Source organism: Pithys albifrons, chromosome 16 (genome assembly GCF_047495875.1).
Source record: "Pithys albifrons albifrons isolate INPA30051 chromosome 16, PitAlb_v1, whole genome shotgun sequence".
Lineage (NCBI taxonomy): Eukaryota > Metazoa > Chordata > Aves > Passeriformes > Thamnophilidae > Pithys > Pithys albifrons.
In genome coordinates this window covers 7991080-8019022 of record NC_092473.1, presented here as the reverse complement: position 1 = coordinate 8019022, position 27943 = coordinate 7991080, and the positions used below count along the sequence as shown (strand labels likewise).

At 42.0% G+C, this 27943-nt stretch overlaps 2 protein-coding genes across 5 annotated transcripts in view; one reads left to right on the top strand and one right to left on the bottom strand.

Moving 5' to 3' along the window:
* Positions 1-9850, top strand: part of MYH11 (myosin heavy chain 11) — a 56570-nt gene extending 46720 nt beyond the window's left edge. For 2 of the 3 annotated variants that reach the window (XM_071571528.1, XM_071571527.1), the window contains 9 exons: positions 454-666; positions 1315-1476; positions 2227-2355; positions 2915-3003; positions 3220-3343; positions 3487-3695; positions 4237-4345; positions 4937-5109; positions 9162-9850. In XM_071571528.1, coding sequence (XP_071427629.1) covers positions 454-666; positions 1315-1476; positions 2227-2355; positions 2915-3003; positions 3220-3343; positions 3487-3695; positions 4237-4345; positions 4937-5109; positions 9162-9300 — 1347 coding nt within the window. In that variant the 3' untranslated portion in view covers positions 9301-9850. Of the gene's footprint in view, positions 1-453; positions 667-1314; positions 1477-2226; positions 2356-2914; positions 3004-3219; positions 3344-3486; positions 3696-4236; positions 4346-4936; positions 5110-6224; positions 6257-9161 lie in introns of all 3 variants that reach the window. The other variant, XM_071571529.1, reaches the window with a different exon arrangement.
* Positions 9851-11980: 2130 nt separating this feature from the next.
* Positions 11981-27122, bottom strand: NDE1 (nudE neurodevelopment protein 1). Of its 2 annotated transcripts, none has more exons than XM_071571389.1 (9): positions 27061-27122; positions 21951-22080; positions 21231-21384; positions 17973-18121; positions 17495-17631; positions 16662-16838; positions 15516-15607; positions 14379-14515; positions 11981-13315 (listed from the first exon to the last, which is right to left on the bottom strand). In XM_071571389.1, the coding sequence occupies exons 2-9, from the start codon at positions 22034-22036 to the stop codon at positions 13222-13224; spliced, it is 1026 nt and encodes a 341-aa protein (XP_071427490.1). In that variant the 5' UTR covers positions 22037-22080; positions 27061-27122; the 3' UTR covers positions 11981-13221. The 2 variants fall into 2 exon arrangements, with proteins under 2 accessions (XP_071427490.1, XP_071427491.1); XM_071571390.1 differs by lacking the exon at positions 27061-27122 and adding an exon at positions 23535-23612.
* Positions 27123-27943: the final 821 nt, after the last annotated feature.

The following is a 27943-nucleotide window of genomic DNA, read 5'->3' as shown; positions in this document are numbered from 1 at the left end:
TAGATTTCTAAGACTGAAAAAACATTACAGAGATTTGAAAGAATTTACTAGTTTATTGCACAGCTTTGAAATTGTAAACTCTGCAAATCTGATTTTATTAGTTATATTTGCCACCTGCCTAACATTTACTCATACAATTGTGCAAATTTCCACTGATGCATTGCCAATCACTTCTTTTATTACAGGATATGATTAGATTACTTACAATACTAAATAAATTATTATATTTGACTAGATTAAAAATTAAAGTTTAGGATAAAGAGAATCATGTTATTTTAAGACAGATTTGCAAGTGTACAAAAAAAGTTAATTTACCATTTTCAGTGCAAATTAGTTCATTCATTTTCCACAGCCAATAATTCCAAATGTGACCTATACTGAAGGCAGGCTGTGTTTAACTGGAATAATTTTAATTTCTTATAACATGTCTATTAAATTCTCATTGCTTGAAAGGTGCATGAATTGGAGAAATCTAAACGCACCCTTGAACAGCAAGTAGAAGAGATGAAGACACAATTAGAAGAGCTGGAGGATGAGTTACAGGCTGCTGAAGATGCCAAACTCAGGTTGGAGGTTAACATGCAAGCCCTGAAAGGCCAGTTTGAAAGAGATTTACAAGCCAGAGATGAACAGAACGAGGAGAAGAAAAGACAACTCCTTAGACAGGTAAATTCCCTATTCTTGCTGTTGTAAATATTTACCCAAGGCCAGTGCAAGTCTCAGTTTCATGCCATTACTAAAATCACCTTACTATAATGAGAAGAAAACATATTGCTTTGTGCTTTAAAAAATAAAGTTACTGCTCTTAAAAAGGCAGGAGTTTGTTTCTGTTTCTGTAACAGTTGCACAACTGCCAATTTAACAATGTAGTAATTTAACTCTACAACGAACATACTATAAATCATATTAATTGTTTTTTCTGACATAGTCAGAGCCACCTTCCCTATATTCTCAGTGTAAGAGAAAAAAGATAGTTTCTAACATACCTGCCTTCCCAAGGTCCACAGAATGGACACAAAGCACTGAAGATGAAAACTGACAGGATAGAACTTATTTGTACAGAAGTGTTGTGGCAGCAAGGACAGCTGCTATAATCATCACCTTGTAATATACACATCTCTGTGAATACAGAACACAAAGTGCTGACTTCTTTCAAAAACCTTTAATTTTGAGCCAAAATGAAAATCTATTTTAACTGCCAGGGACATTAGCTAACAGAGATATGGTGTCTGCACACACTATTCAGACATACACTGAGTGTTTAAGAGTGCTCAAGGGCTTTCCTAAACTGAACTCGTTTTCTTTAATGCTCAGCTCCATGAATATGAAACGGAACTGGAAGATGAGCGGAAGCAACGTGCCCTGGCAGCTGCTGCCAAAAAGAAGCTGGAGATGGATGTTAAAGACCTGGAAAGCCAAGCTGACTCTGCTAATAAAGGTCGGGAAGAAGCCATTAAACAACTTCGCAAACTGCAGGTACGTAACCCCACAAATACAGCTCTTCCCACTGCTGTGCTTAGTACAGCCACAACATAAAGCTGAGTGATATCTCTGAACTTGATGCTTATTACAGATGATTGGTTAGAGAGGGAATTTTAACTACAGAGTCCCACATTCAAATATCTGTATTTTGACACTCAGTTTGAATCACAGTGGAAAATTTCACAGGGCAAATTATTAAAATCTTGAATTTCATCATTGCAGGGAGCTTCCAAAATTCTCTATTCAACATTCATCTGCTACTGGCCTACACACATGAAGGAAAACAAAGTTTCCCATGTAGAGAAAGGGTTACAAGATAAAATCTTTTACAGAGCTTCAATCCTGGTTCTAACACTTGATTCAAGAGCATAAAAGACTCTTCAGGAATCATGTTGTCTCTGAATTAGCATGTTCCTATTTACACTGTAAATCTCCATATCAGCTATTCTGTCATATGCTGACAGTTAAACAACAAAAATGGATGTGTTGGAAAGATGAAGACTGCACAGGAACTCAAATATTCAGAGGAAATACAGACAATAGGCATTACAAGAGATGCCCTGTGCAAGTGAAAGCATTGCCTTTCTTGGAATAGCATTTCAGACCTTTCCCACATGTGCCAGCTGATCTCTCCAGAAAACACCATTTAAGCAGAATTATGACTATGTAAATGTGTATGTGTTCTGTTCCATCCAAATTTCTTTCCAGTGAAATTGTAATAAATCTGTTATTCTTTTCAACAAGGCTCAGATGAAGGACTACCAGCGAGAGCTGGATGATGCACGGGCTGCCAGAGAAGAAATATTTGCTACAGCCAGAGAAAATGAGAAGAAAGCAAAGAGCCTGGAAGCAGAACTCTTGCAGCTTCAGGAGGTAAAGTGGGAAACTTAGAGCAATATGAAGGAGACTACACATGATCTTCAGTAGCAAAACAGAACTGCACTGAAGTTATCAAACAACTATCAGGGACTGAAAGCTGTAACCAGCACTTGTAACAAATTCCATGTGCTCCACACGCTCCACTTAAGTTGTTGGATCTACATCTGAGCACAGTCAGATTAAGCTGAAAAAAATCACCTTGGAGGAAGACACAGCTCACCAATCTTAAAGGGAAATGTACTGGATAAACCAACACAAATTGTTTTCAATAGCTACAAATTCCTGAAGTCTTGTTAGTGCTGTTATTCCTACATGTATTAAACGGAAACCTTATGACTAAAACAAGTAAAATAGAATCCAGCTGACAGGCTGGATAAAGTGCATTTCATTGCACTTCCCTCGGATTTATGATACAACAGGAATTTATTCCATTAACAAGACAACCCATCTTATGCCAGTTTTAGAAAGTTTACAGTCCTTCATGTCATGCTACAACTGTCTGAACATTTACTGGCTCACTTCTTTACGATGCTGCCTTTTCCTTTTCTCCAAGGACCTGGCTGCTGCAGAGAGAGCTCGCAAACAAGCAGATCTGGAGAAAGAAGAGATGGCAGAGGAACTCAGAAGCGCTACCTCTGGAAGGTAGGAATACACTGAATTATGCACAAGGCTGTAAACATGCTACTGAATGTCACATGGCTGTCAAGAGAAATTATGTTCATTTCCCAACAGCCATCTGGTCTTGACAACAAAACATATGATTAGTTTCACTAAAATACCTAGTTTTCTTTATTAATTATTGGCAATTCATAAAGGAACAGAGCCATAACTATGCACTTTTTAAATTTAAACTTACAGGACAAGCCTTCAGGATGAGAAACGGCGCCTGGAGGCAAGAATTGCCCAGCTGGAGGAAGAGCTGGAAGAGGAGCAAAGCAACATAGAGGCAATGGGTGATCGCATGAGGAAAGCAGTGCAGCAGGTAGAGCTTGGTTCAGCACATGGCACTTCCCGTTCATATTCCAGCAAAAGCTGAATATCTGGAGAACTGCCACCCCAAACTGCCACCTGCTGTTTCTCTGAAAGCATGTAACCCTCCTGACAGCACCCCTTCCCACCCTGCAGGCAGAGCAGCTGAACAATGAGCTGGCAACAGAGCGCTCAACCGCACAGAAGAACGAAAATGCTCGGCAGCAACTGGAGAGGCAGAACAAAGAGCTAAAGAGTAAGCTGCAGGAGATGGAGGGAGCTGTGAAGAACAAATTCAAAGCTACAATTGCTGCTCTGGAGGCCAAAATCGCTTCTCTCGAAGAGCAATTGGAACAGGAAGCCAGGTACTGGTCTCCCTGAGGGCACAGCTGTCCATTTATTGTTCCAGTTAATGACACAGAAAGTAAACAAAGGAGAACACCATTTGTGTCATCAGGCCCTCAGTGTCATTAAGGCTTGATAAAGTCTCTTCCTCACTTAACAGTGCTGAGACATATGGCAAATGAGAGGAGTTATTACAGTTTCTGATTCAGAACCATTTTATTGCTGGAAAGTTCTGGTATTAAAGGCAAGGATCTGCTCTCCAGCATTTTAGAGTAATTGCCCTCTGACCCTGCCAGGTTAATTGCCATAACACATCATGCCACTTGACAGATTATTCCTTGAGGAAATCACCGTGTGTTTCAGCACAGATCTCCTGGAGCACCTCTAGCATACATTTGGTGTGATCAGAACACGACCTTTACATTTTACTTAGAGTTCACCAGTCAAAACTGGCAAGACCTTTAACTTACAGGTCCATGGTGCCAGTTTCATGAGCAACAAGTCTGAGGCAGGTGAAGACTACAGACCTGCCGCATGACCACGGTGCACTGTCCCTTGCAGAGAGAAGCAGGCTGCGGCCAAGACGTTGCGCCAGAAGGACAAGAAGCTGAAGGACGCACTGCTGCAGGTGGAGGATGAGAGAAAGCAAGCGGAGCAGTACAAAGATCAGGTACCACACTATGTCACCAGCCTCTTAGTCTTGGGCACAGGAATTTTCAGGTTTTACCCCAAGAAAGGAAGATTCCCCATTCTGCCTCAAACAAATGCCTTTCTAGAAAGCAGACTGTATGCTTGGATTCTGTGCTGGGAAAGCTGTAGAGCCCTTTGCTAAAAGATGGGACAATATAATTCTTCTGTGCTGCATCCAGTGCCAAAGCACTAGTCTTTGTCAATGAGCCAGCTGCAACAATCTGACTGCACAGTAATACACAGACTGCACAACACCCTTATTGGTGTATGAATGGAGATGCTGAACACATTTTATTTTAAAATTTTAGCTTTATCTAATGCACATCAACCTGCAAGCCAGAAAAGTAGCGGTAAGGCCGTGCAGCTAAAGAAACAAGGTAGTGTCTGAATACAATATCTGCCAGCAAAATTAACTTCCACAAAGCAATGGTATTCTAAGATTTTAAGCCTCCATCTCTGATTCAGATCACATTTCTGTAAAACTCTCAATAGAAGCATGAAATTAAAACGAGGAACGTAAAGCTATTGGATCTGTTTTAAATTAAAGCATCCCTCTAAAATATCCCTTTAGGCCGAGAAGGGCAACACACGACTCAAGCAACTGAAAAGGCAGCTGGAGGAGGCTGAGGAGGAGTCTCAGCGGATCAACGCGAACCGCAGGAAGCTGCAGAGAGAGCTGGATGAAGCCACTGAGAGCAACGAAGCCCTGGGCCGTGAGGTTGCAGCACTGAAGAGCAAGCTCAGGTAGAGTGCCCTTGTTTGGGATAGCCCTTCCCACTCACTGACAGCCTTGAAATTTAGAGCTAAACTATAGAACTGACAAAAAACATGTCAAATAAAGAACAGACACTGATAATGCTGCAAAGTTACTCACTGCCTATTAATAGCTCGGCAGACAGGATGAAAGGCCAAAGTCAGAAGTGAAGTGTGTTTCTTACACTGCAGCACTGTCAGGATTTCAGCTGTGAGATGAACAACTGTGACAGCACAGCACAGGCCTTACTCTTCTCTAATGAAAACTCCTGCTGGCTTAAATCAGAACAGAATTTAGGCTTGGTTGCTTTTTGGAAATACTCCTTCTATAATGGCTGTATCTACTTGTACAGAAGCAGTCACAAAAGGGTAGAAATGCTTGTGCTTTTCACACTTTCACACATGCACAACTCACACATAACACCCATAAATAGTTAGACAACATCACAGGTGTCAAAATGCAAAGCATATTAAATTATTCTTATTCCAAAGTCTCTGTAGACTTCCCCACAAAGGAATTCAGTGTCATCAGACCAAGGAAAACATCAAAATGTCCCTTTGCATTTTCTTGTTCAAACTGACTGGGAGAAAGATAAAGCTGTGATCAGTCAGCTACATACCCAAGTTCTCCTGCACTCACTGTGGGTTTGAAAACAGGAGCTCACCAAAATAAAGAGGCTGACTTGAGTTATAAAGAAATTGCTCCATCTGCATCATTGTACCATTACACAAAATTTTGCCTTCTACCTAAGCCCAACAGTGTGTCATAAAAAAAGCACTTGTTCAGTTGTGTTCTCCAAGTAGTTTGCCAGTGTGTTTACCAGTAATGTGCTTCAGAGGGGATTCCCTTCAAAGTGAAGTTATGGATGTGGTAGCCTTTTCCATTAGCACCATCTTGGGTAGTACATGCTCCTGGTTGCTTTACAAAGCAGTGGCTGTATCCAGCCTTTTTGACACAGAACAACATAAGGCTCATTTTTGTTTTATCTAAATGTGATGTAATTGGCTGTAATGTACTTTGTTTAATTATTTAAAAGTAATTACCTACCTCTGATCATGACCATGTGCTTAGTATAACTGCCCAGGACTCTTTATCTCTGTTTCAGAGGGACACAGGAACCTTCGCATGACTAAGCAGGTACCATGCCTTCAACTTTGCAGCTAGCTTGTATTGCACAAATTTCCATTTTCTTTGGCCCTGGTTAAAATTCTGTGAGGTTTCTGCAAACTGTGAAGGCTTGGATATCTTGGCATTAATCTGTTTTATCAAAAGAGACAAATATTACAATAATCTAGCTACCATCAGCTGTTCATCAGTGATACATCTTTCTTACAAGTAGGTTATGTACTGACATAGACTTACCAATGTTGCATTCTCACAAGCTCTACCAACAGAGTACCTAATGAAGTACTCTGACTTTTTCTGCATGAAAATTGTTTGGGTTTTTTTTTGCACATCATCTTTGTGCACTGCCACGAAGATTAATTTTTTTCAAATAAAATACACCATTGATTAGTAAAATTGATTAAAAGGACTAATGAATATGAAGTGTCACAGCATGTCATTAGAATTTCACAGTACTTCTTTTGTCTACTGTAATGCTGACTAAGGTAAGAGTCCATCTAATTCACCTGAGATTTGGGAAGACCTTACTCGCATGTGATTTGTCACACACCACACAATCACAGACAAAAGAGAAAGTCTTGCTTTTCATTACATAGCACTCTGTGCCTGTATTGCTTACAAACAGCTATTACTCAGGCTTTTAGAGCTGTTTTGCAGACATTACATTGCTTGTCTACTGTTATTAAAATACAGAGCACCAACACAGAAATTAAAGCTCACACTGTAACCCACCACAGCATTATATTATACTTCATCACACTCTCTGGAGATAGGAATACCTGCTGCTGCAAAATTAAAGAGCTATTGCCTTGTAATATTTGTATATTTTCTATTTTACATATGCTGGATTTTGCTGTGAATACACAAATATTTAAAGATGATGTCTTGTCCTTGCATGTGTCTTTTAGTCAGCCTGGTATTCCCAGTCAGACTGTTACTCAAGCACAACTCCAATAGCACTTGTTCAAAGGCAGATTAAATACAGAGGTGCTAAGCAAACACTGATGCTTAAGGTTTGTCTCAGCAACATGCATTATTCTAAAGGTACTAATGCAAATGACCACATAAATATTATCAAACAAGTAAACCTTTTAAAGATGAACAGATACAGACAAAAAGTGTTTATCCAGAGGGCCAATACCAGTTTAAAAAACTGGTAAGTTTACACATACTGCAACAGTTTGTTAATAAGTAGTTAGTGTGTGATAAGGAATTCCCTTTGTAGGCAAAACTGTAGTACACAATTTGGTTAGCCTCTTGCTGTTGTTCCCCCCAGTTCCATGTTCTCTTACAGCCCTTCAGTGAATTTCTGCAGCACAGTTATCTTACAGATGACTCACAAGTCACTGAGTCCAGATAGCACAAGTCCAAGGGCCAAAGAGCCCTTCCTTTATTAAAAAGAGTGAACGAATTTGCTGTCCTAATTAGAACTTCCTTGCTAAACACTAGTAACAAATATCTGCTGCCATAAAATAGTAGACAACTGCTGTTGAACTCTGCCAAGCACATGCCAGGGTGGAGGTAGCATACCCTTGTGTTCAATATATGCCATCAGCACCAGAACAACTATGCCTAACTAACAGCAGATCTTAAATGAAGCTTTATTATCCAGCTAGTTTCCTTGCTCACACTGAAGGTTAAGGGCAGAATTATGGAAAACAGACTACATGTCATATTTCCACCTTGGAAACACAGATTTGTGGCCCTGAAATAAGTTAGTCCAGCCAATGTTGCTACCCACTTCCCTCATATGGAAGACTGAGCTTTGGATTTAAATAGCTGCTTTCAGAAAGGACACTGGCTTAGTCTTTTGCAAGGACAAGACAAGCATTTAAATATTTATGCATGATTGCTGTACCCAAAAATGCAGTCTCTGATATATATAACACCAAATTAGTAATTTTGGCACAACATTCAGTGATTATGAATTTACTTTATTGCTTATGTCTGTGGTCTCAAGCCTTTACAAAGGTTTGCTTAATGAGGGGCAAGTGAGAGGCCCTGATGCAAAACTGAAGTGCTTTGTAGCACAGTAGCAATGGAGGCCAAGAAGAGACAAACCCATCTTCTGTCTCACTTCCTCACACCTCCCCAAAAATCTAACCTTGAGGACCAAAGTGTCCCTGCCTTGGGATGTGGCTATGAAATATATGGGGATGGGAGGGAGATGGGAGAAAAAAAAGGGGTAAGGTGGGAAAAAGCATTTTCTGTGAGACACTTGCACTGCTAAGCACCAGCACCTGGGTTACAAACACAGTTCCAAAGCAGTGATGGCTTCCTCTGCTTCCTCTCTCCACTGGGAAATATATTGGAGTTCCTCACAACCTGGGATGTCATACCTGTCAAAGCACCCATGGTGCTCTGACCAGTGTAGTCTTTGCAGAGAACTGAGGGCCCAGAAATGCCTCTGGACACATCCATGGCACTGCTTCATTCCCAGGGATTTCAGCAGCTGCTGGGCTTACCCAGATTGCAGGGCAGAAATTCAGTACAAGCCTGCTCTCAGTCCTTCTCCCTGGAGGGACAGGAGGGACACTCTCCTGCTGCTGGGGGTACAAGCAGCACCTTTTTCCATTCCTTCCAAATAACAATCAGTTGCTGTCCCCACGGGAGAAACAATAAAATGAAGGGAAGAGTAGGGGTGATTTGGGGCAGATGAGATTATTTAGAGGAGAACAACAACACAAGCACAGGAATCCCATCACAGTTCCAGGCAATTGGGAGTCTCAACCTGTTCACAAATTACTCTTACGTGCTACAGAACAGAAAGTTGTATTAGAGGCCCACAGACCTTGGCTTTTCTGCACTTAAAACCACCAGCCCCACAGGTCCTGTTACAAAAGTCTGTGCTTTTTTGTAAGGACTCCAAATGACCTAACACCTGATTTTTTAATTTTTTATCCCCTTCTTACTGCAGGAGGGGAAATGAGCCATCATCTTTTGCCCCACCTCGCAGATCTGGAGGCAGAAGAGTAATTGAGAATGCAACAGATGGAGGTGATGACGAAATGGATGCAAGAGATGGAGATTTCAATGGAACAAAAGCCAGTGAATAAACACGCTTAAAAAATTGCACTGCAGCAGGGGGAGGGAGGACAATATTTAGCACTGTATGTCTACTCTTAGTGTCAAGGTCACATACACCCACTCCTCTGACAGATAAAAGCACAACTGCCTTGTCTCCAATGTATAGACTGATGTTTAAAGTACTCCAAAACTTATTTTACCAGAAAGTGTATTTGAAAAGGTTGGGTTTTTTAACAGAGTAATTCACTTTGAGAATCTTCCAGAAAGTGAGTACTAGTAGCTCAAACGACTTAAATTCCAGTGAAATGTAGTCTACACAGGATCCGTTAAGACTGTTGCAGGGGGAAAAAAAGGCATTGGTCATTTAATCTTTTCTTAAACTTTCATTTTGAGTACTCAATTAATATAGGGTTTTCTCTTGGTTACTACACCCCTGGTGCACAATTCACAAGGTGGAAGTGCCTTTTTAATCACTTACTGAAAAATATCATTTGTTCAAATTAAATCAACTGTTACAGTTTTATATGCACCATGGATGTGCTTACACACTAATAAAAGGCTACAAAAATGACTCCAGTATTCTTGTGTGCAGGTGTCACTTGGGTTCAATACAGCTTGAAGGGAAAGGGGGAGGCAGCAGAGCTTTTCTAAAACTGAAATACTTCTGAGAAAAAAGTCACCTTTACTCATTAGAACAAAACCTTGATTTTCTTTTAAGCAATTGCTCTTGAAAAAAAATGGATGTACATACAAATAGTATGTACACTGAGCTGAAAGTAAAATGACATGAAGTGCTTGGAAAGGGTTTGATTATCTCAGGGACACAGTGCTGAGGTGCCACGGATGTATCCAAGGGCTGAGAGACATGACCCAGGAGCTTCAGGAGCTGGAAAGCAGCCTGGGCCCTAAGTGTCTGTGTTTAGGCAACTGAACCCACCCATGAGGCCCCTTATGTGTAGAAGTATTTCCAAACAAACCTTCTAACCAGGCTGAAAACAGTTAGAAAAAGCAGCCCACACTGAATGCAGGATCCATGCCAAGCTCTTCTGCATTAAGGGATCAGCACACAGTTACTTTTTATTTTTAGAGCACTTTAACAAGACCACAACCTACTCCTGGGAACTACCAGGATCCACCACAAAGCCATGCAGCTCAAGCACTTTCAGACAGCAGCAGCTTTGTGGTCACAGCGGGGCAGAAGGGAGCCACACACAGCAAAACAGAATGGAAAATTACTCTAAACACAGCCCAGAGCTTTCTTGATGCCGTCCATGGAACAGCAAGTAAACCTTAAGGAGTGTGACTACAGGGAGAGCAAATCAAGCAAAAATATCCACCTTGACAGCTAAAGCAATCATCTTCTAAATCTAGGCATTGTTCCAGAAGGTACAGAGATCACAAACTGGAAGTTCAGACTAGGCACCATTTAGCCAGCAGAATTTAGAGCCCAGAGAATTCTCTCTGCTCATGAAAGAGTAAAGAAGAATCCATTTAGAGGGATTAAGATGACAAGCTGCAGCAGAGAGGTTAGGAGCTGTTGGGTAGGACCAGGCACTTGACCAGGCACACAGCCCAGCTCTATAAAGATGCCCAAGAGCTGGCTGTTAAACACAGTTTGGGAGCCTGAATGTGTGGGAACAAGGAGACCAAGCAAGTGAGACTTCATGAAAATGGTCTTAAGCACCAAAGCTTGAAGCAGAACCAGAAAACTGAACATGGAGCCCTTCAAAGAGGAATTCTTTTAGAAAATTCACAATCATAATGGTAGAGGTTTGTCTGATGGTCAAAGCACTGCCCTACTACTTAAGAAACTCAGGTTCCAGTCCCTCTTCTGCAAAGCTCGTGACAAAATAGGGAGTCAGAGTTGCTTTGGTAACACCACAGAAAGCAAAGCATCCTTCTGCAACAGCAGCTGAACTGAAAGTTCCTCTCCCAAAAAAAAGTTCCTCTCTGTACCATTACAAAGGTAACTGTTCTGGACTAAATTATTTTGACAATTACCAACAGTATATCCACCCCTAGTCTCCTAACTGCATCTGTAGTCACATTACTAATATATCTGTAAAATATACAATACTAGCACAGCCACAATTTTCCAACCTTCTATCTTACCTCAATGCTGTGTCTCAATTTGACAAATTGACTGCTCATCAAGTTCTGGCAAGACAAGGAAAATGCAACTTGGTTTCATAGAATGGTTTGAGTTGGAAGGGACCTCTAAAAGTCATCTAGTCCAACCTGCAACAAGCAGGGACATCTTCAGCTAGATCACATTGCTCAAAGCCCTGTCCTACCTGACCAAGAATGTTTCCAGGGATGGGGAATCCAATCACCTCTCCGGGCAACCTGTTCCAGTGTTTCACCAACCTCATTGTAAAAAAATTCCTCCCTATATCTAATCTAAATTGATAATCTTAGATCTTAAAACCATTGCTCTTTGCCCTACTGCAACACTGTCAAAGACAAAATTCCTGAGTTCAAGATTTTTTAAGAGAGAAATACCTTTGGAACATACAGAGCTCTGTAAATTCCAGAGATATCTTTAGCTATGGCAATATTTACATTCCTTAGGGTAGGAAACAATGAGAAGAAAGAGATGTAGGAAAATCTTTGTATAATTCAGCAAAACAAACAATATCTCTTCATTGATCAGCAACAGATGAGAAACTGGTTGCAAACATCTGTGTATAAACCACAGTAACAACTTGCTAGCATTGAAAATAAGCTTTATTCTGCTCCCCAGGAAAGCCAACTTTGTAGGTGGACTGAAGAATGGAAATGATCTGTGGTTATTCATATTTTAGAGAAATATGCATCAGTGGCTGTTTTCACAGCATTTTCTTAAAACAAACACACAAACCAAAAAACACTAAGCCCATTTATGTATTGTTTTGTCAAGTATGCTCTCCCCATCCCCTACCACAAAATAAAACACTATAAAAATTGTTTAGTCATGATTACTTTTGCAAGCACAGACTTCCATAAAATCCATTAACACTGTGAGTGAACCTACTTCACTTAAAAAAACAAATTCAAATGCATTAATATTCTACAGGGGGAAAATCTATTTAAAAATAATTTGCTATTCATATACATTTGTCTAGCACAAGACTTTTCAGGTTTCTATATTAGTAACAGCTGAAAGCATATATTCACATAGAAAAATAAAAAAATCACTAACACCCAAGGCACATTAATAAGGGGAAGTTTGTAAAGCAGTAAAACCCCATCTATTAAGATTTTTTACCTAGAAACTCAATCAAGTTTCTGGCTTCCTACACAATATGGAGGAGAAAAAAAATAAAAAAAAAAGATGTCTATCTGTTAAGCCAGTTCAAAGTTTCCCACCTTGCTGCTAGCTCTGGGATCTCCTGAGCACTCAGCACTAGGAAGGTCTCACTTCTAACCATGACCTGTTCTTAAAGGCAAATCATTGCTCACAGAAGCATCTTGCCACTACAGAGCCAGGGGTTTGTGCGGCCACATTATGACCAGCATACATCCCCCAAGGAGCAGAGCAGCTTCCCTGCATAAAAACACTCCTGATTTGGGTGACTGCAGCACACAACACCAACAGAAAGCAGAATTCAAGCCAGAACACCCTGGTGCTGTATTAACACCACAAGCCAAAGCCTGAGGAGCTGCATAAGGAATACTGTCTCTGTTGTAGGTAGGACAATGGCTTTGGCAGTGTCAAAAGAAGCAACCTTCAAGGAGCTATTTGCAGCAGCTGATGCAGGAAGCAATTTTCAGTCCTACACTCCAGGCAGCATTGTTTTGTAATCCTCCCCACCAACCAGACTGGGCAAGGCCACAGGAGGCCACTGCCAATTGTAGCTTCTTGTTCAGTATTCACCTACCCTGAGACTGCTGCCTGCTTACTCACAGATAGTCTCTTTAAAACTAAAGTTTGAAATACACATTTCCTTTTCCAAAGCTAGCCAAGCTTTTCATAGCAGCATCTTGACCACACTTTGTGAGGGATGGCTCACTGGTCCGGGGATGTTTGAGGGCCGTGTTCCAAACTCCAGGCGTTTCACTAACCTGCAAATACAAAATAGAAGTCAGTGCATTTCTTGCTCAGTGTAACCACCTTCAGAATAACTGGTCACTTCCAGAGCAATAAGTGAGCCTGTTTCTTAAATGGGCTGAGTTTCCACTGTAAAATAGATCTCTGTTTCCCTTTCACTACTGTGCACTATCTTTTACAGGTGTTGGAATTTCAGTTCTATCATTACAGCACTAGATTGTATAATGAGCTGCATGAATAAGTAAATGGATGGCTCCTGAGGCTTTCCTGTAGGAAGTTCTATGAGGTTTCTCCCCTGGGTTAGACACTTCAATGTGGAACACTCTTTCCACACAACAACAATGGGCACTGGGTGACAGGACAAACCAGTACTCACAGTGCAAGGGTCTAGATGAAAAATTCAATCTGGAACAAACTGTACTATAGGCATATAATTTACAGAGAATCTAGAGAATGTGCAGTACAGGATTGTCAAGGTTTAAGCAGACATTGAACTGCAATTTGCAATAACCTTACTGATTATTCTTCATTTGTTTAAAACAAGACAACCAGTTCAAGCACTCAGAGAAAATTTGTAAGTTGAGTAAGGTAACTTCCTGTCAGTTGCTCCTTGAAAACATATCTTAGCAACTGAAAAGCATTCTGACTGAGTGGACCCATTAACTACCTTTTTTCCAGTTCTCCCAAAAAGAGAATCTTAATCATGATAAGGGAAGTTCCTCCATGCTATAACGTTCCTTAGACATCACTTGTACAAAAACTTAAAGCATAACACAAATCAATAAGCAAGAGCTCCTCTGTTGCAGTTTGCCCCATTTAAACACTGGTTTATAATTAAACACATCTTGCATTTGCTTCAAATCTGTGGTATCCAAAACTTGATTTCAGCCAATTTTCAAATTTCAGCAGCTAGTAATTCCGCTGATCTGAAACACTCAAACCATAATCCTGAATAACTAAAAATTTCATATATTATGAAAACAAATCTCTTTCTACCAAAACAAAGATTTAACACTAAATACCAGTTCCTAAGTTCTAACACCAACAGTTGTCAGAAGCAGCAGAGATGACACTCACCCTGTATCACACAGAGGCTGGTGAGGACTCAGTCGTGTCTCGAGGACATCTCTGTTCATGTACATGGACACCGAGGGTCTGTTTGGAGACTGCTCATACATGAAGTTTCGGCAAGATGCAAGTTTGGACTCCAAAGCCTATTTAAACACACATGAGGCAAGTGTCAGATTCACTCTCCTCTTTTAGAAGATGGCACTGTGGCACAGCAAAGTTGCATTAAGTGTGTGGGTTTCAGGTGTTTTCATTCTTTAAGAATGAGCTGCCTAGTAGAGGAACCTGCAGATCCAAGTGTCACATGAGTTCTGAATTTCTGAAGAGGTGAAGGCAGTCATCTCTCTAAAGCTGAATCTCTGTTTCTGTAGGGGGCTGATACTCTTCACCAGTAGGAACACAACATTTTCAGCTTCCTCAGGGAGATTTTGACATCTCTCTTACAGGCATCACTTTTTAGTTTACCAAATGTTCACTTGAGCTATCTGCTTCCCTAGACATGTATTAGGTTGTAATAGGTGGTATACCAGAGGGAACTGAGTCACAGCCATCCTATTCTCCACCACATGCTCCCTTCCTAGATCTCACCACATTCATTGCAAGGTACATTTTAGCTGTATCAGTTGTGCAGCTCAGCCCATCAGAGTCATACAAATGCTTGTAACAACCAAGGCATAAGGAAGAAAACAGGAGTCATGGGATAACTTCCAGCATCAGCATTCCTTGAGATATTAAACTGCAGCTTAACAGGACATAGGCCTTGCTCAAGACACTACCTCACTAGAGGCCCTCTGGACAGCAGGCACCAGCAGGCTTTCTTCTCTGCCTTTCATAGGAACAGATAGATAGATCCCTTCTTAATTTACCCACACTGATTCATTCTTTCTGTACAGGCACTTGCAGAAATTTGGAGAGGAATATCTTATCCCCATCTGGATTAGATCTTAGAAAAGCAGAGCAGGGTCTATCTTTATCTGGGAGTTCATCAGAAACATACGAAGTCCAGACCAATTTCAAGGCCACGCTTAGCTAATCTGGGGGCAAGAGACTCTTTCCAGTCTCCCCTGAACAGCAGCACAAACTGCTGGCTGAAGTTTCTCGCAGCCCCACCTCTCCAAGGGCCTTGGCTGGCAGGAAATCACTTACCCCCACTTTTCGCAGCAAGTCTCCAACAATATTAAGTGCAGATATTCTCGCAGCAGGTGTGAGGGGGGTGGCACCGTAACTGTCCTCCAGACCTGCAGGGCAGGTTAAAGAATGTGACTCATTTGAAAAAAACCAAAAAGCTTTGACACTGGAAGTCAGAAGACAGCCTGACATTGACATACAGAGCAGAGGAAACATCAATATCCTCCCCTTTTTGTATCTCACCTCCAGACTTTCATATCCATTAGGAATATGAAGCACTGCCTCCCTGAGACAGCTCCTTACCTTGTCCTAAGCTAAAGTCTCTAGATGTGCTGTGGCTTGGTTTGTAGAGATCTGTTCTACCAGTCTGCTCTGTCTCTGTTGCTGCAGTGGGACCAGAGAGATATGTCCTCCAAGAGGACCACAATTTACTATCTTAATACAAATCTCCAAATCCTCTCACTTCCACAGAAACACTTATTCCTCCATGCAAAACACATAATTTTAGGTTAAGGATACTGAAGTTCACAAACTTTGTTAGTGCTCAGAGCTGTTATACCAAATCATCAGAATGTGATAGTACAACTCCCTGCACTTATGCATGCACATGAACACAATTACACACATTTCTGGCTTTTAAATTAAGAAGATGTTAAAGGTTTGAAATATTGAAATAAACAGTGCTCATAAAAATAAGTAACAATGTAATTGACATGAAAGTAGAGATATTTAGTAAGGACAGAGCATGAGTGGTCAGTGTTCTGCTGTTCTACAGTGAAAAAAAACCTCTCTCAAAGAGCATCTACTCTATCAGAGGAGACAGTTTAAGTAACACGAGTGTGACATTCAAGATCACACAGGTTTTTAAAACCTTCCTGTTAAATTAGACCAACATCTCTAGGACAGTTGTGAACTAATAGTAAAGCCCCAACAGCTCATCTTACCCCTCACAATTATTACTGGACAGTTCAAATCAAATGGAAATGAACATCCCATGAATAAACTTCAAAAATCACAGTCTATGAATACAGAAACCATGCTGGATTTACGAGCATTTAATTGAAACACTCAGCTCTGTTTCCTTTTATTCATTCCTCCTCTAGCCACGAACTATAATGAAAAGAGCATCAAATGGTATTTCTGAGCTGGTTCCCTGTCAGTCACCTCTCCTAAATGTCCCAGGGGTGGGTATGTTGATGGGTGTCCGACGCAGGGAGGGGGTTGAAGGCACAGACAGGGAAGCCTGAACTGCAGTGTCTGTTCTCTCTGCTTCCAGGGATGTTCGCATCGGTGTTTTGGGTTTCTCCTGTTTCTGCTGCACTGCAAGCTCTTGGCGTAGATCTGTGAGGGAAGCAACACAACACAAGCCTTTGGAGTATGTATCCACCAGGATAAGAAAAGGAGATCAGCTTGTGCTCAAAAGATTGTTCCCCTCATGGAGGTGAAGTCAAGTCATTTACACTTGTAAAGATTACTTCAGGCATATCTTCAAAATCTGGATGACTAAAGGGCTTTCTGGAATTGTGGCTCAAGATGTTTTGGTAGTATTAGTTCAGTTGCTACTATCCGGCTTTCATTTTCATACCCTTTCACCCTTTACTTCTCCATTAGTGCTTCACTGACTCCCCTTTTCATGGGCCAGGAAACAATGAGGTTCATGCATATTAAAGCCGATCTTCACGTGTTACAGGAAGCCAGAGCAGCACATGCCTCAGCTGGACTGGCTCTTTCTAACTCCCTAAGGCCCTGAAGCATGACCACAGATAAGGAGAAGGCTGGTACAGAGTTTTGCTTCTGTGATCTGCTCTGGAACAAGGTCAGGAGCTCAAGGAGTGGGGGGGTGGAACAGTCTTAAGTTTCCTTACTCGCTTCTACATTTCCGATAGCAGGTTTTAAAGACGCAAACTTAAGAACCAAGCTCTGAGATACATGGAGAGGACTGAACAGCTACAGGCCAGGAGGGGAGCAAGGAAAGACACAAATAATTTTGGTCTAACCTCTGGCTTCATCTTTCAGGCGCTGCACAGACTCCAGAAGGTTTTCTTTCTCATCCAGCTCACTCTCCAGAAAAGCATTTCTTTCAATAGCCTGGTTTAAACGCTGCTCAAAATCCTCCAGAGACATTATAGTGGCTCTGCAAAAAAGTGCACAAGATGTCACTTCCAGATTCTTCAAGCATATAGAGGATGTCCCCTCTCAGAAGAAAAGGAATATTGTTGCATTTTTGTTTGGTTTGCTTTGGTTTAGTATTATTTTTTATTTTAGTTTTGAAGACATGAAAGAGTGCAGTGGAGGCAGTGGAAGGGGAAAAAAAAATCTATCACATTTCCCATCTGCCACACATCTCTTCAACACAATCATCACTTCAGTGATTAGTTCAGAATGGCCATGCTAACAAGCACAGTACCACAAACAATTGTTTTCCACCTCAGGACAGAGCAGAGGCAGAAAAAGAAAATACAGAAAGTGGGTCACCTTTTTGCTCTTTCCAAGTCATCATTTTCTTGCTCAAGTTCTCGAATGTATTTCTGAAGCTGATCTTTAATAGCTCTTGTCTGTGCCAAGTCATCTTCCAGCGCAGAGATTTGCCTGTATCCTTCTGAATGCTGCATTTCAATCTTTTCCTAATCAAAGGCAAATCAAACAGCACACCAGGTACTTAGCAACACAAGTTCTCTTTCTGTGCCATTGTCTGAGCCCCTTTGAAGGCAGAGGCAGTTGTTCTGAAGTTTTTTATCCCTTTACATATGATAAAATGCCAACAAAACCAATTGCTCACAGACTTTTGACCTGCCAGCAGACCAGAGCTCTTCCTGGCACTCCTTATCAAGCAACAGGGCTGGGGAACATTCCCCACAGCTCAGGGCCATTCCTCGTCCCTCCCAGACAGCATAACTCAGCATAATTTCTGAGCCCCGAGAGCTCTAGCAATACACAAGCAGGATGCAAGAGAAGCCACATATATTCAACTCTAATATGAAGTCTAGCAGCACTTAGGAGCCAAAATAATAAAAAAAAATATTCAAGTGTGACACTGCCACATGCTGCTGTGGAATCAGCAAGATTCTGCATTGTCCCTGTGGTTTTATTAGCCCAAAGCAGGTTCAGAGTTTCAGATCACAAAACATTTCAGGAGCAGTTATGCTTTGGATGTGAACCTAAACCATGCTCTGTCTCCCTTTACAGCAGGTGTACAAGGGTACACTTCAGAGAGGCACAGGCAGGGAGGAAGGCTTAGCTTCTACACTGCACTGTCACTGTATGTGGGGTCAGTTCCACAGCATGTGACAGGGAAAGCTTTACAGCACACTGACTATTATGACACTTAACACTCCACCAATCTGCTATCAGACCACTTCAACATGCCAGAGACTTTTTTTAAACTCCAAGATTGCTGTATAAGCAGCATTCCTGAAGTGCTCTCCATCCAGAACTAAGTACAAAACACTTGAAGTCACTGAAAACAAATCCATGCACTGGAATTTGAAAAACACAGCATGTAGTCTAGTGTGAATCATGATTTGAAAACAGCTATTTTGGCACATGAAATGCATAGACAAGGAGGAGGGAGACACCTTTTCTGAATTAAGAAATTATTTAATTACAGTGTGGTGACACTGCTACAATTCTGTATCTCTGAAACACAGTTAAGAGCCTCCAAGAGACATATTACTTCCAACCAGCTACTCAGGACTGTCTAAACAAACCCTCCAAAGCATTATCTCATTAGTTTTTAGGTAGTGGGATCTCTGGTTTCTGAGGAGGGAGCACCCACACACACATTAGGCTGGTAAGCTCAAAGCTACAAGCTGTGTGGGCCTGGCAAAGTTCACTGGTGCTGACCTAGATGCAGACACCACCCCTTGATGGGCTCAGTTAACACTGCTGCTCAATAGCTTCGAGACAAATGCTTTGCTCTTGAATTGATTCAGATAAAAGACCAGAATTGCAAGGTCTGAGTCTTTGTTTTTAGCCAATTGTAATAAACTATCAGCTGATCTGGCCCTCAATGGTGGCTCTGTTCCTTCACTGCAGGCTGTTAGTGCAGTTTTCAGGCTGCATGAATAGCCAATTGTCAAATGGTTTATTTCAAGCAGAATATGTTTTAAGAAATCTATCTACTGTGAAGCATAATTTCAGATTTTCTCAAATATGGCTACCCTCTACCTTTTGAGTTCTGTGTTGTTTCCTACTAGTTTCATTCTTATCTGCTTTGGCTGGTCCATTGTCCCTTCCTCTCATCCCAGCTACTCTAGAGAAAGAAAATAATAGTCTACACACTCCTCAATTAAATGAATTACAGGTTATTTTTGTCCAACTTTTGTCTTCTCTCCAAACCCCTCAGCTGCCATAGGTTTATGTGGCTGTATGGAATACCAGACTAGTACTCCATAAAACACACACAACATTTAATACTGCTAAGACACTTCAACACAAGAACAAAGATCAATGCAACATAACAAACACAAGAAACAAGCTCAGATATCCCGCTATCAAAAAGCAGAGGTTTGGGAAGAATCACTAAATCAGTGCTAGAGGGACAGGACATCTGCCTGGAACTTAAAGAGTGTTTCCTCAAGACAATAATTTGGGCAACAGTTTACACAAAAGGCACTGCAAATGTGGATTCATCCAGTGATTAATCACTTACACAAGTACCTTCACTCCCATTAGCTCATTATTGTATCCAATTGAGTAGAAGAAGTGTAATTACATTAATCTCTGCTTCCACAGAGACTGACCTAGCCCTACAAAACAGTGTAGAATTTCTTGGGTGACTATAACTCACCTGTAAGCAAAAGGCCTAGAATCAAATTGTAAAAAGGCACACCAATTTCAGTGACCATTTTTTTCCAAATTTAAAAAAACTTACCAGTATTTCCTAAACCTGTCAGCCAGCAAAGGGGACTAGCAGCACCTTTGATGAGTCTGAAATGAGGTGCTCATCACTCTTCATACCCTAGATAGCTTCATTATTTCTTAATCACTGTGGAAAGGAGTTCCATCTCAGTAAGCTCATATCCTTTATGTTTTATAGTTCTGGAAGTCAATGCCTTTCTGCTGGTTCTTAGTTTCACAGAAGGCTAACAAAGTGTAAAGAGAGTAACTTAACTTTTCCCCAAGCACAGATTCAGTAACAAAACCAGGACTGAAACTGTTTTATGACTCTCAATTCTAAGTGTTACCCACTGGCTGCTGCTTTCCAGCTCATTTGCAATGCCAGATAATAAACACACAACTATGTAAAAAAAGGTTTAAAACAACTGAGTTTTCTTACATATTGCAAAAGCACAGCTGCAATATCTGTGTTTTCAATGCTCTGCAATATTATCTGTGTCTGCATAATGCAGACAGCAAGAAAGCTGTGAACAAAAGCATTAAGTAGATTGAAGAAGGAATAGAACAGCAGCTCTGTTATGTTCATGCTTGGTCTCCACTCTACTGTGAACAATCTTCTCCCATCTGAAATCTATCCTGACACACAGCCACAAACTGTGAACGGGGGTTCAGGAACACTCCCAAGGAATCCAGAACCCTCAAAGCAGAAAACAAATTGGTATTTCTTAATTTTATAAGACTCCTTTCTGCAGTTTTCTGTTCAGTTCCTTTGTAATGCTGAAGGTTCCCCATAAGGCAAGCTCAATCTGCACGTGCCTGCCCCATTGCCCTTTGCACTTGGGATGCACACATTCTATAGGCACCATCCCCTCTATAGGCACCATCCCCTCTCACCTTGATCGACTCCAGCTCCATTCGCAGCCGGTTGTTTTCAGACAGAAGGTCTCTGTTTCTGGACTCTGTTTGCTGCAGCTGAGCCTCCAGTTCAGCTTCATACTCTCGACTCCCTTCTTGGAATTCACGCAGTTCCTCCTGTGTGTTCTCAGCACTAGAGAGCAATTCCAGCAACAGAGATCATCATGACGAACAACGAAAAAATACCTCTTTTACACTCAAGATAAAGAAAAATACTGCCCTTTAACACAGAAGACTCTATGCCCCTCTCCAACATATGTATTCAATAGGAAGAGAGAACCATATACAAATATTTCCCCATCAAGCATGGAAATCTCCTCCAATAGCAAATTTGTAAACAAATTAAGAAAGCCCAAACAAACAGAAAAATCCTCAAGTCTATCTTCACAGTATAGATGCTGAAGACATGTGACTTCTCTTTAGCTTGTAAATTGTCCACTGCCATCTGCACATTTAATCAGTTATTCAATTATTTATTTGTAAATAGGAGCAAAGCCACTATTGATTAGCAATAAAAAGTGAGAAACCGAGAGAAAAGATGGAAGGAAATGCACTCTCGTTCTTAAAACAATTCTATTAAACAATCCTCCAGCAAGCCAAGCAAGGAGCAGTGAAGGGTCTGAACACCTGCTCTACAACTCTGCATGCAGTGCTGTGCACCCCATCCAGTGACTTGGAGGAATGAAGCCACTGCCTTACCACTCCTTGTATTTCATAGCCAAATCTTTCCAGTATCTGGTTTCCTCTTCCACTGAGCTGAAGTGATGTTCTTCTGAGTCTTCCATGATGAGTCCTCAAAGCTTAAAACTCCTGTTTCATTTTTCTGCCCCTGGAAAATAAAGAGATTAAGCATAAGGAAGGCAGTGAGCTACCTCAGACCTTGCTGCTGCAGAGAACACACCTCCTCCCACACAATCATTGCGGGGAGACCAAACTGAAGACCAGCCTTGACAGGACTCTGTCAGATAGACCATAAATGTGAAAGAACCCTGATGAGCCATCAGGTCCCTTTTCCCAGTTCTCCCAAGGCTGCTGCATGCTTAGGCCACATCCCCAGCTGTGAGCACCTTTCACACCCTCTGACTGCACAGCACAGAGCACCAAACCTCAAACTTGTGCTGCAGATGTGCCAATGCACAGAGAACAAAAGGGAAAGAAGATAACTTGGACACAACTTCAGCTTCCAAAGGCAACCCTAAAGACACTTACCGTGACATCTTCCAAGAGACACAGACAAGGTACTCAAAGATACTGAGTGTTATCATTTCCAGGAACACATAAAGCTTTTTATGGGCACGGCTGCTGGACACATGAAAAGTTCCTCCCTAGGTCAACACAGACAAAGCTACCCAACTTTATATCTGAAATATCATAATGCATGTATGGATGAGAGCTACAATACATACAGATACCTCAGATTGCCATGGGAGAAGGGAGATCTCAAAAGCGCCAGAGAAGTGAGGATAAAAGCTCTCCAGAGGTTTTAACAGAATAGCATCTGGCTGGGTTAGGTATGCAGAGAGATTGCAGCAACACGGTGTGCAATCCAGACCATCCAGCTGTCCCCGTGCCAGCATAAACCCTGTCACAGGACATAGCCCCAAATAGGAATGACACATGAAAGCCACAGGAGAATCAGGAAACCTTAGATGGCCACTCCCACTGAAGCATCAAGACAACACAACTAAATAAACACCCAATGATGTGCATGGTGAACTAAAAAATGGATCAGTGGCAAATATAATTTTATGAGTTAGTTTTAGAGCATCAAACCTAGTGCCCTGCATAATCTGCCCATGTCCAACCCTGGGCAGGGCAAAGATTCCACATAGACATTACCAGTTTAAGAGAAACCAAATTAGATCAAGAACAGCAAATAAAGGTGGATTTGAACAATTCATGACAATGCCGTTGTCAGAAAACTGTACAACTGAAATCTAATGACTGAAGGAACACAGTTCTACATTTCTGCTTCAGTTCTACAGATTAAAACATTTTCTAGAAGTAATAAAGAGGGAAAGTTAGCCAAAGCCTTCAAAGATCACTGAGATGTCAGCCCTGCCTTTTACTCTTATCTATGATACTCATAAAATGCTGGAGCAGATCCTCTGAGCAGCATCTCATAGCTAAAAAAATGTGCATACACTGCACATTTGTTGAACTCAATGGAAAAAAATTATTCATAACCTATATCAATACTTTCCTCTCCAAAAAATCATCTGGAATAAACAGTATTAACAGCCATCTAGTAACTCCACTGAGATAAATCAATGTAGTTCTTACCTGTACTACAGACAAGAGTATCAAGTACTCAAAGTAGTCTGGCAATCTAAAACCCAATTCTTACATACCCAAGCAATGCCACACAGCACAAGCCCTTTTCCCAGCCCAGCAATTATCAGATTATCAAGCAAAGCGTCACAGCTCAGTGGGCTGTGCCCACATACCTCAGTGCAGTCTCAGCCACACTCACAAAAACCACATCATTTAGAAGGGGAGCTGACGGTGAGGGGAAAAGTTATCAAGCTTTAGTTTTTGTAATTCAGTCTGACACAAAATGTTCATTAGACAAAGCAACATGTCTTCCTTCTAACAGGTAAAACTACTGTGTGATGTACTGACACATCTCCAGCATTAAGGCTCAATGCTGCTGGTCTCTGTATTTACAGAAGAATGTACTGGGGAAAAAAAAGAGAGGAAAAGGAGTATGAGTAAGAAGTGATTTTACAAATAGTACTCTTGCCCATTAAAAAGAAAATAACCACCAAGCATAATTAACATTCTTGACCTAAGATAGTTTATGACACATCTACTCTGTTAATTTTAAGTGAACTGAAAGTGCCTTTGATGTTAATAAGCATGTTCTTATGCTCAAGGCCCTATGTACACATATCCCCCAATCCCTGCAGCACACTTGTGAAGAAAAAATCCAAAAAGGATTTTTTCTGACACGAGTGTTATAATAAATCCCATATCTGTGTTTACAGTCAGCAAAAATAATTCAGAAAGGATAAAGATGGAGTGCAAGACATCTTGTTCCCAAAAGCTTTCTAACAACCCTCTAGAACTAAAAGAGAAAGCTCCCATCATCCTCAAAACCTTGAATATGCTCATATGTGACTCTTACTTGTGTTTTTATACTGCACTTTGAAAGAATTAAAAGACAGTACTAATTAGCACTTTTTAAGATTGAAGAGTCACATAGAGAACTTCCCTTAAGTGAGCCCTGAGATCTGTAAGACTTCCACAGAAGCAGAAATGTGCTGTGCCCTTTGGTTTCTAGGGATGACTTTATAGACAGGAGATGATGGACCCACTGAGGATGCTCACAGCACACTCTGTTTCATGGTCACCATTACTAAACAGTACTTATAATTTAAAATTATTGTTGAGCTGCAAATACATGGAAGACTGTGGACCTGCACTTATTCCAGAGATGTGGCTGCTGTCCAGCGCCACAGACACAAATTTTTTGCCTGCAACACACAAGGAAGACATACTTAGTTTCCCTGTACACCTGCACTACATCTCAGCTCACAGGAATTTTCAAACTAACCAAAGATGCAAAATACAAACTTAAACTGAAAAGAAAAACTCCAAGTTTTAGATAAAGTATTAAAGCTTTTTTTATTTTTTCCGAAATTTGTCTATGTTGTAGTTTGGGATTATTATGTAAATTCTCTCCCCTGCCACTTAACTGCCCAGGCCAGCGGTTAACAAAAGAAGCAGTTAACTGTTGATCGCTGGGGTGGGGGCAGGTTTGTCTCTTTTGGTTTTTTTTTTTTTTGGATATTCTCCCCAGTCTTGGCTCGGCGGAACGGGGGAGTGGGGGCTCGAAGGAGGCAGGCTGCCCTGCTGGTTACTGCTGGGTTTTTTCCTGGCTGTTTTGCCGCTGCCCACCTCGGACTACTTTTTCGTGCCGTGCTGCTGCTGCTGCCTGCCTTGGATTTGCTGCTGGTTGCTCGTACCTTTCTGCTTCTTGGACGAGGAACACAGGGGGAAGAGACTGAGTCCATCTGAAAGCCCACTGCTCGTCTGTCTCGCTGGAGAGGGACTGAAACTCACTCTGCAGCCAGCCGGGCTGTGATATGAACACTTGAGTATAACCTTTCCTCCCGGAGAAAAAAACCTGCTGGGTTTTGTTGTTGGTTTTTTTTTTGGTTTTTTTTTTTCCTCTCTTGTGGTGTTGGGGAAGTGGGTTGCACTAGTCTGTTTACATATATGTATATATATAGCAGTTATCCTTCTTGTATTAAAACTCCTTTTCTTAAATTTGATAAAGAGTGGTGTGATTATCGTGGAGGAGGCCCCTCCCCTGCTTGTGGGTAAAACATTTTGGTTTTTTTCCCTCAAACCGAGACAGTCTAAAAAAAGTGCAAAACCCCTTAAGTCTTTCTAAACTGCTTGTAGAAAGGGTAGAGCTCTGTTTTTTACCTACTGCCTTCGCCCCTGGATTTTTAACAGCTTGGAGACAACATGCAAAATTCCTGAAGAGAAAATAATTAGGAATTCCTCATTGTGTAGGTCACTACAAAAGCAGAGAGGGCAAAGGGGGGTGAAGGACATTTTAGAAATGCTTTGTTAAGCACTGGGAAAAGTGGAAAAAACGAGTAAAGAAAGTCACAGTCTGTACGAGGCACACACTGGCTGCACCTTTTTTTGTCCACATGAAGCCAGAAGATACATCTGGCCAGATTTCCTGCGTGCAGGCAGCCCAGGGCTGGTCCCAGGCATTACAAACCCACTGCATCATGCAGGAAGTGGAAGTGTCCATGGGTGGAGACTGAACTTTTGCAAGGAGAAAAATACCACAGCATTAATATTTGCAGGAAATGATTTCATACAAGTGAGAGCAGAACTGCAAAATTCCTAAGGGAAAGAAAAAACATCAAGAAAAGCCACACACAAAATTAGTGAAGGAACTTCAATTTGGAAAACAGAGTCTGAGTTCACCCAAACTCATGAGGGCCCCGACTTAGATTCTGTTTCAGTCCTACAACAAAGGACTAAAAACAACCCTGCTACTGAACTTTTTTTTAACAAAAGAACATTCTTGCTTAGTGAACAACGTTGGCCTATCTTTGTAGCAATGCCTGATAGTCTGAGTCAAGGAAATTCATACTGTAATATCATAAAGTAAAACTAAAATATTACCATTACTACCACTGAATTATCCATGACAGAGAAGATGAAGCTACTGATTAAACATATTTCCCAAACAGTAAACCAAACAACCCCCCTCTTCGCTCCTGAAAAGTTGCTTTTCCATCCTCTGAAAATTACATTTGCTTCAAATAGTCCTCTTGAAAGGGTCTCCCTGCAACACAAGGGCCCATTTTCTTTTGTTTAAGCAATACAAAAGAAAATCACCACAAGAGAGAAAGAAAAGGGAGAGGTCACGGGAGAGCCTGGATTACTCGAGAATCCCACAGCCAGCACGGAGAAGAGTTATCAGCTCCTCCGGGCTCTTCTCTGCCGAAAGGCTGAGTGAGCCCAGCACAGCCCTCCTCTCCTCAGCGACCAGTGCAGCTCCGACACTTTGCAAGGAAACCCCTCAGCTCTCTCTCCCGAACGCCTGACCTTGCGCTTCCAGCCGCAAGCCAAGGGGGGAGCGCGGAGCGCTGCGGGCTGCCCATCCCATGCGGGGCACGATCCGGGCGGGAGCGCAGCCAGCGGGCACGGCTGCCACGCTCCGCTCCCCTCGCCGCGAGGCTCGGGCCCGCACGGAAGGGCGCGGGAGGGGATCCCGATCCCCATCCCCATCCTCATCCCCATCCCCATCCCCGATCCCGATCCCCGCCACTCTCACCGCTCCGCGCAGCTCCCACCGCCCGCACCGCGGCCCCTCCGCCCGGCCCCGCAGCGCCAGCCCATTGGCTGTTGGTCACGTGCCGCGCGCCGCTCCGCCAATCAGCGCCGCCGGGACGCCGTTTGGAAAGGTTTGGAAACTTCGGTGACTTTCAAGAGGCGCCGTCGGCCCGTCCCGATCCTGATTCTGACCGTGTTCCCGGTCCTCATCCCGATCTTGATCCTGTTCCCGGGCCCGCTCCTGTTCCCCATCGTGTTAGCATTCCCGGTCCTGATCCCGATCCTGAATCTTGTTCCCGTTCCCAGTTCCAGGCCTGTTCCTGATCCTGTTCCTGATCGTGTTCCCATTCCCGGTCCTGGTCCCAGTCCTGATCCCGATCCTGTTCCTGTTCCCCGTCCTGATCCCGTTCTCGGTCCTGGCCCCGCTAGACCCCTGGTCAGTGCCCCAGGAGCTGCAATGGGCACCAAGGTCCGTGTCTCCCAAAGTGGTAACCGTGTAAACCACCTCGTGCCAGCCATGCCGTAGGTTTAAAGACATGATTTCCCTTGTAATGTTCTAAAGGACGAAAAGCTTTACTTTTTTTTTTTTTTTAATTCCAGAGGCCTCTGCTGGAAAGGCAAGAGACAGTGCCTGTTAGTATTTTTAATGCCAGCACAACATAGAATCATAGAATCAATTGGGTTGGAAAAGACCTCTGAGATCATCGAGTCCAACCCTTGGTCCAACTCCAGTCCATTTATCAGATTATGGCACTCAGTGCCATGTCCAATCTCAGTTTAAAAATCTCCAGGGAGGGTGAATCCAGCACCCCTCTGGGCAGCCCATTCCAATGCCTGATTACTCTCTCTGTAAAGAATTTTTTTCTGATATTCAGCTTAAATTT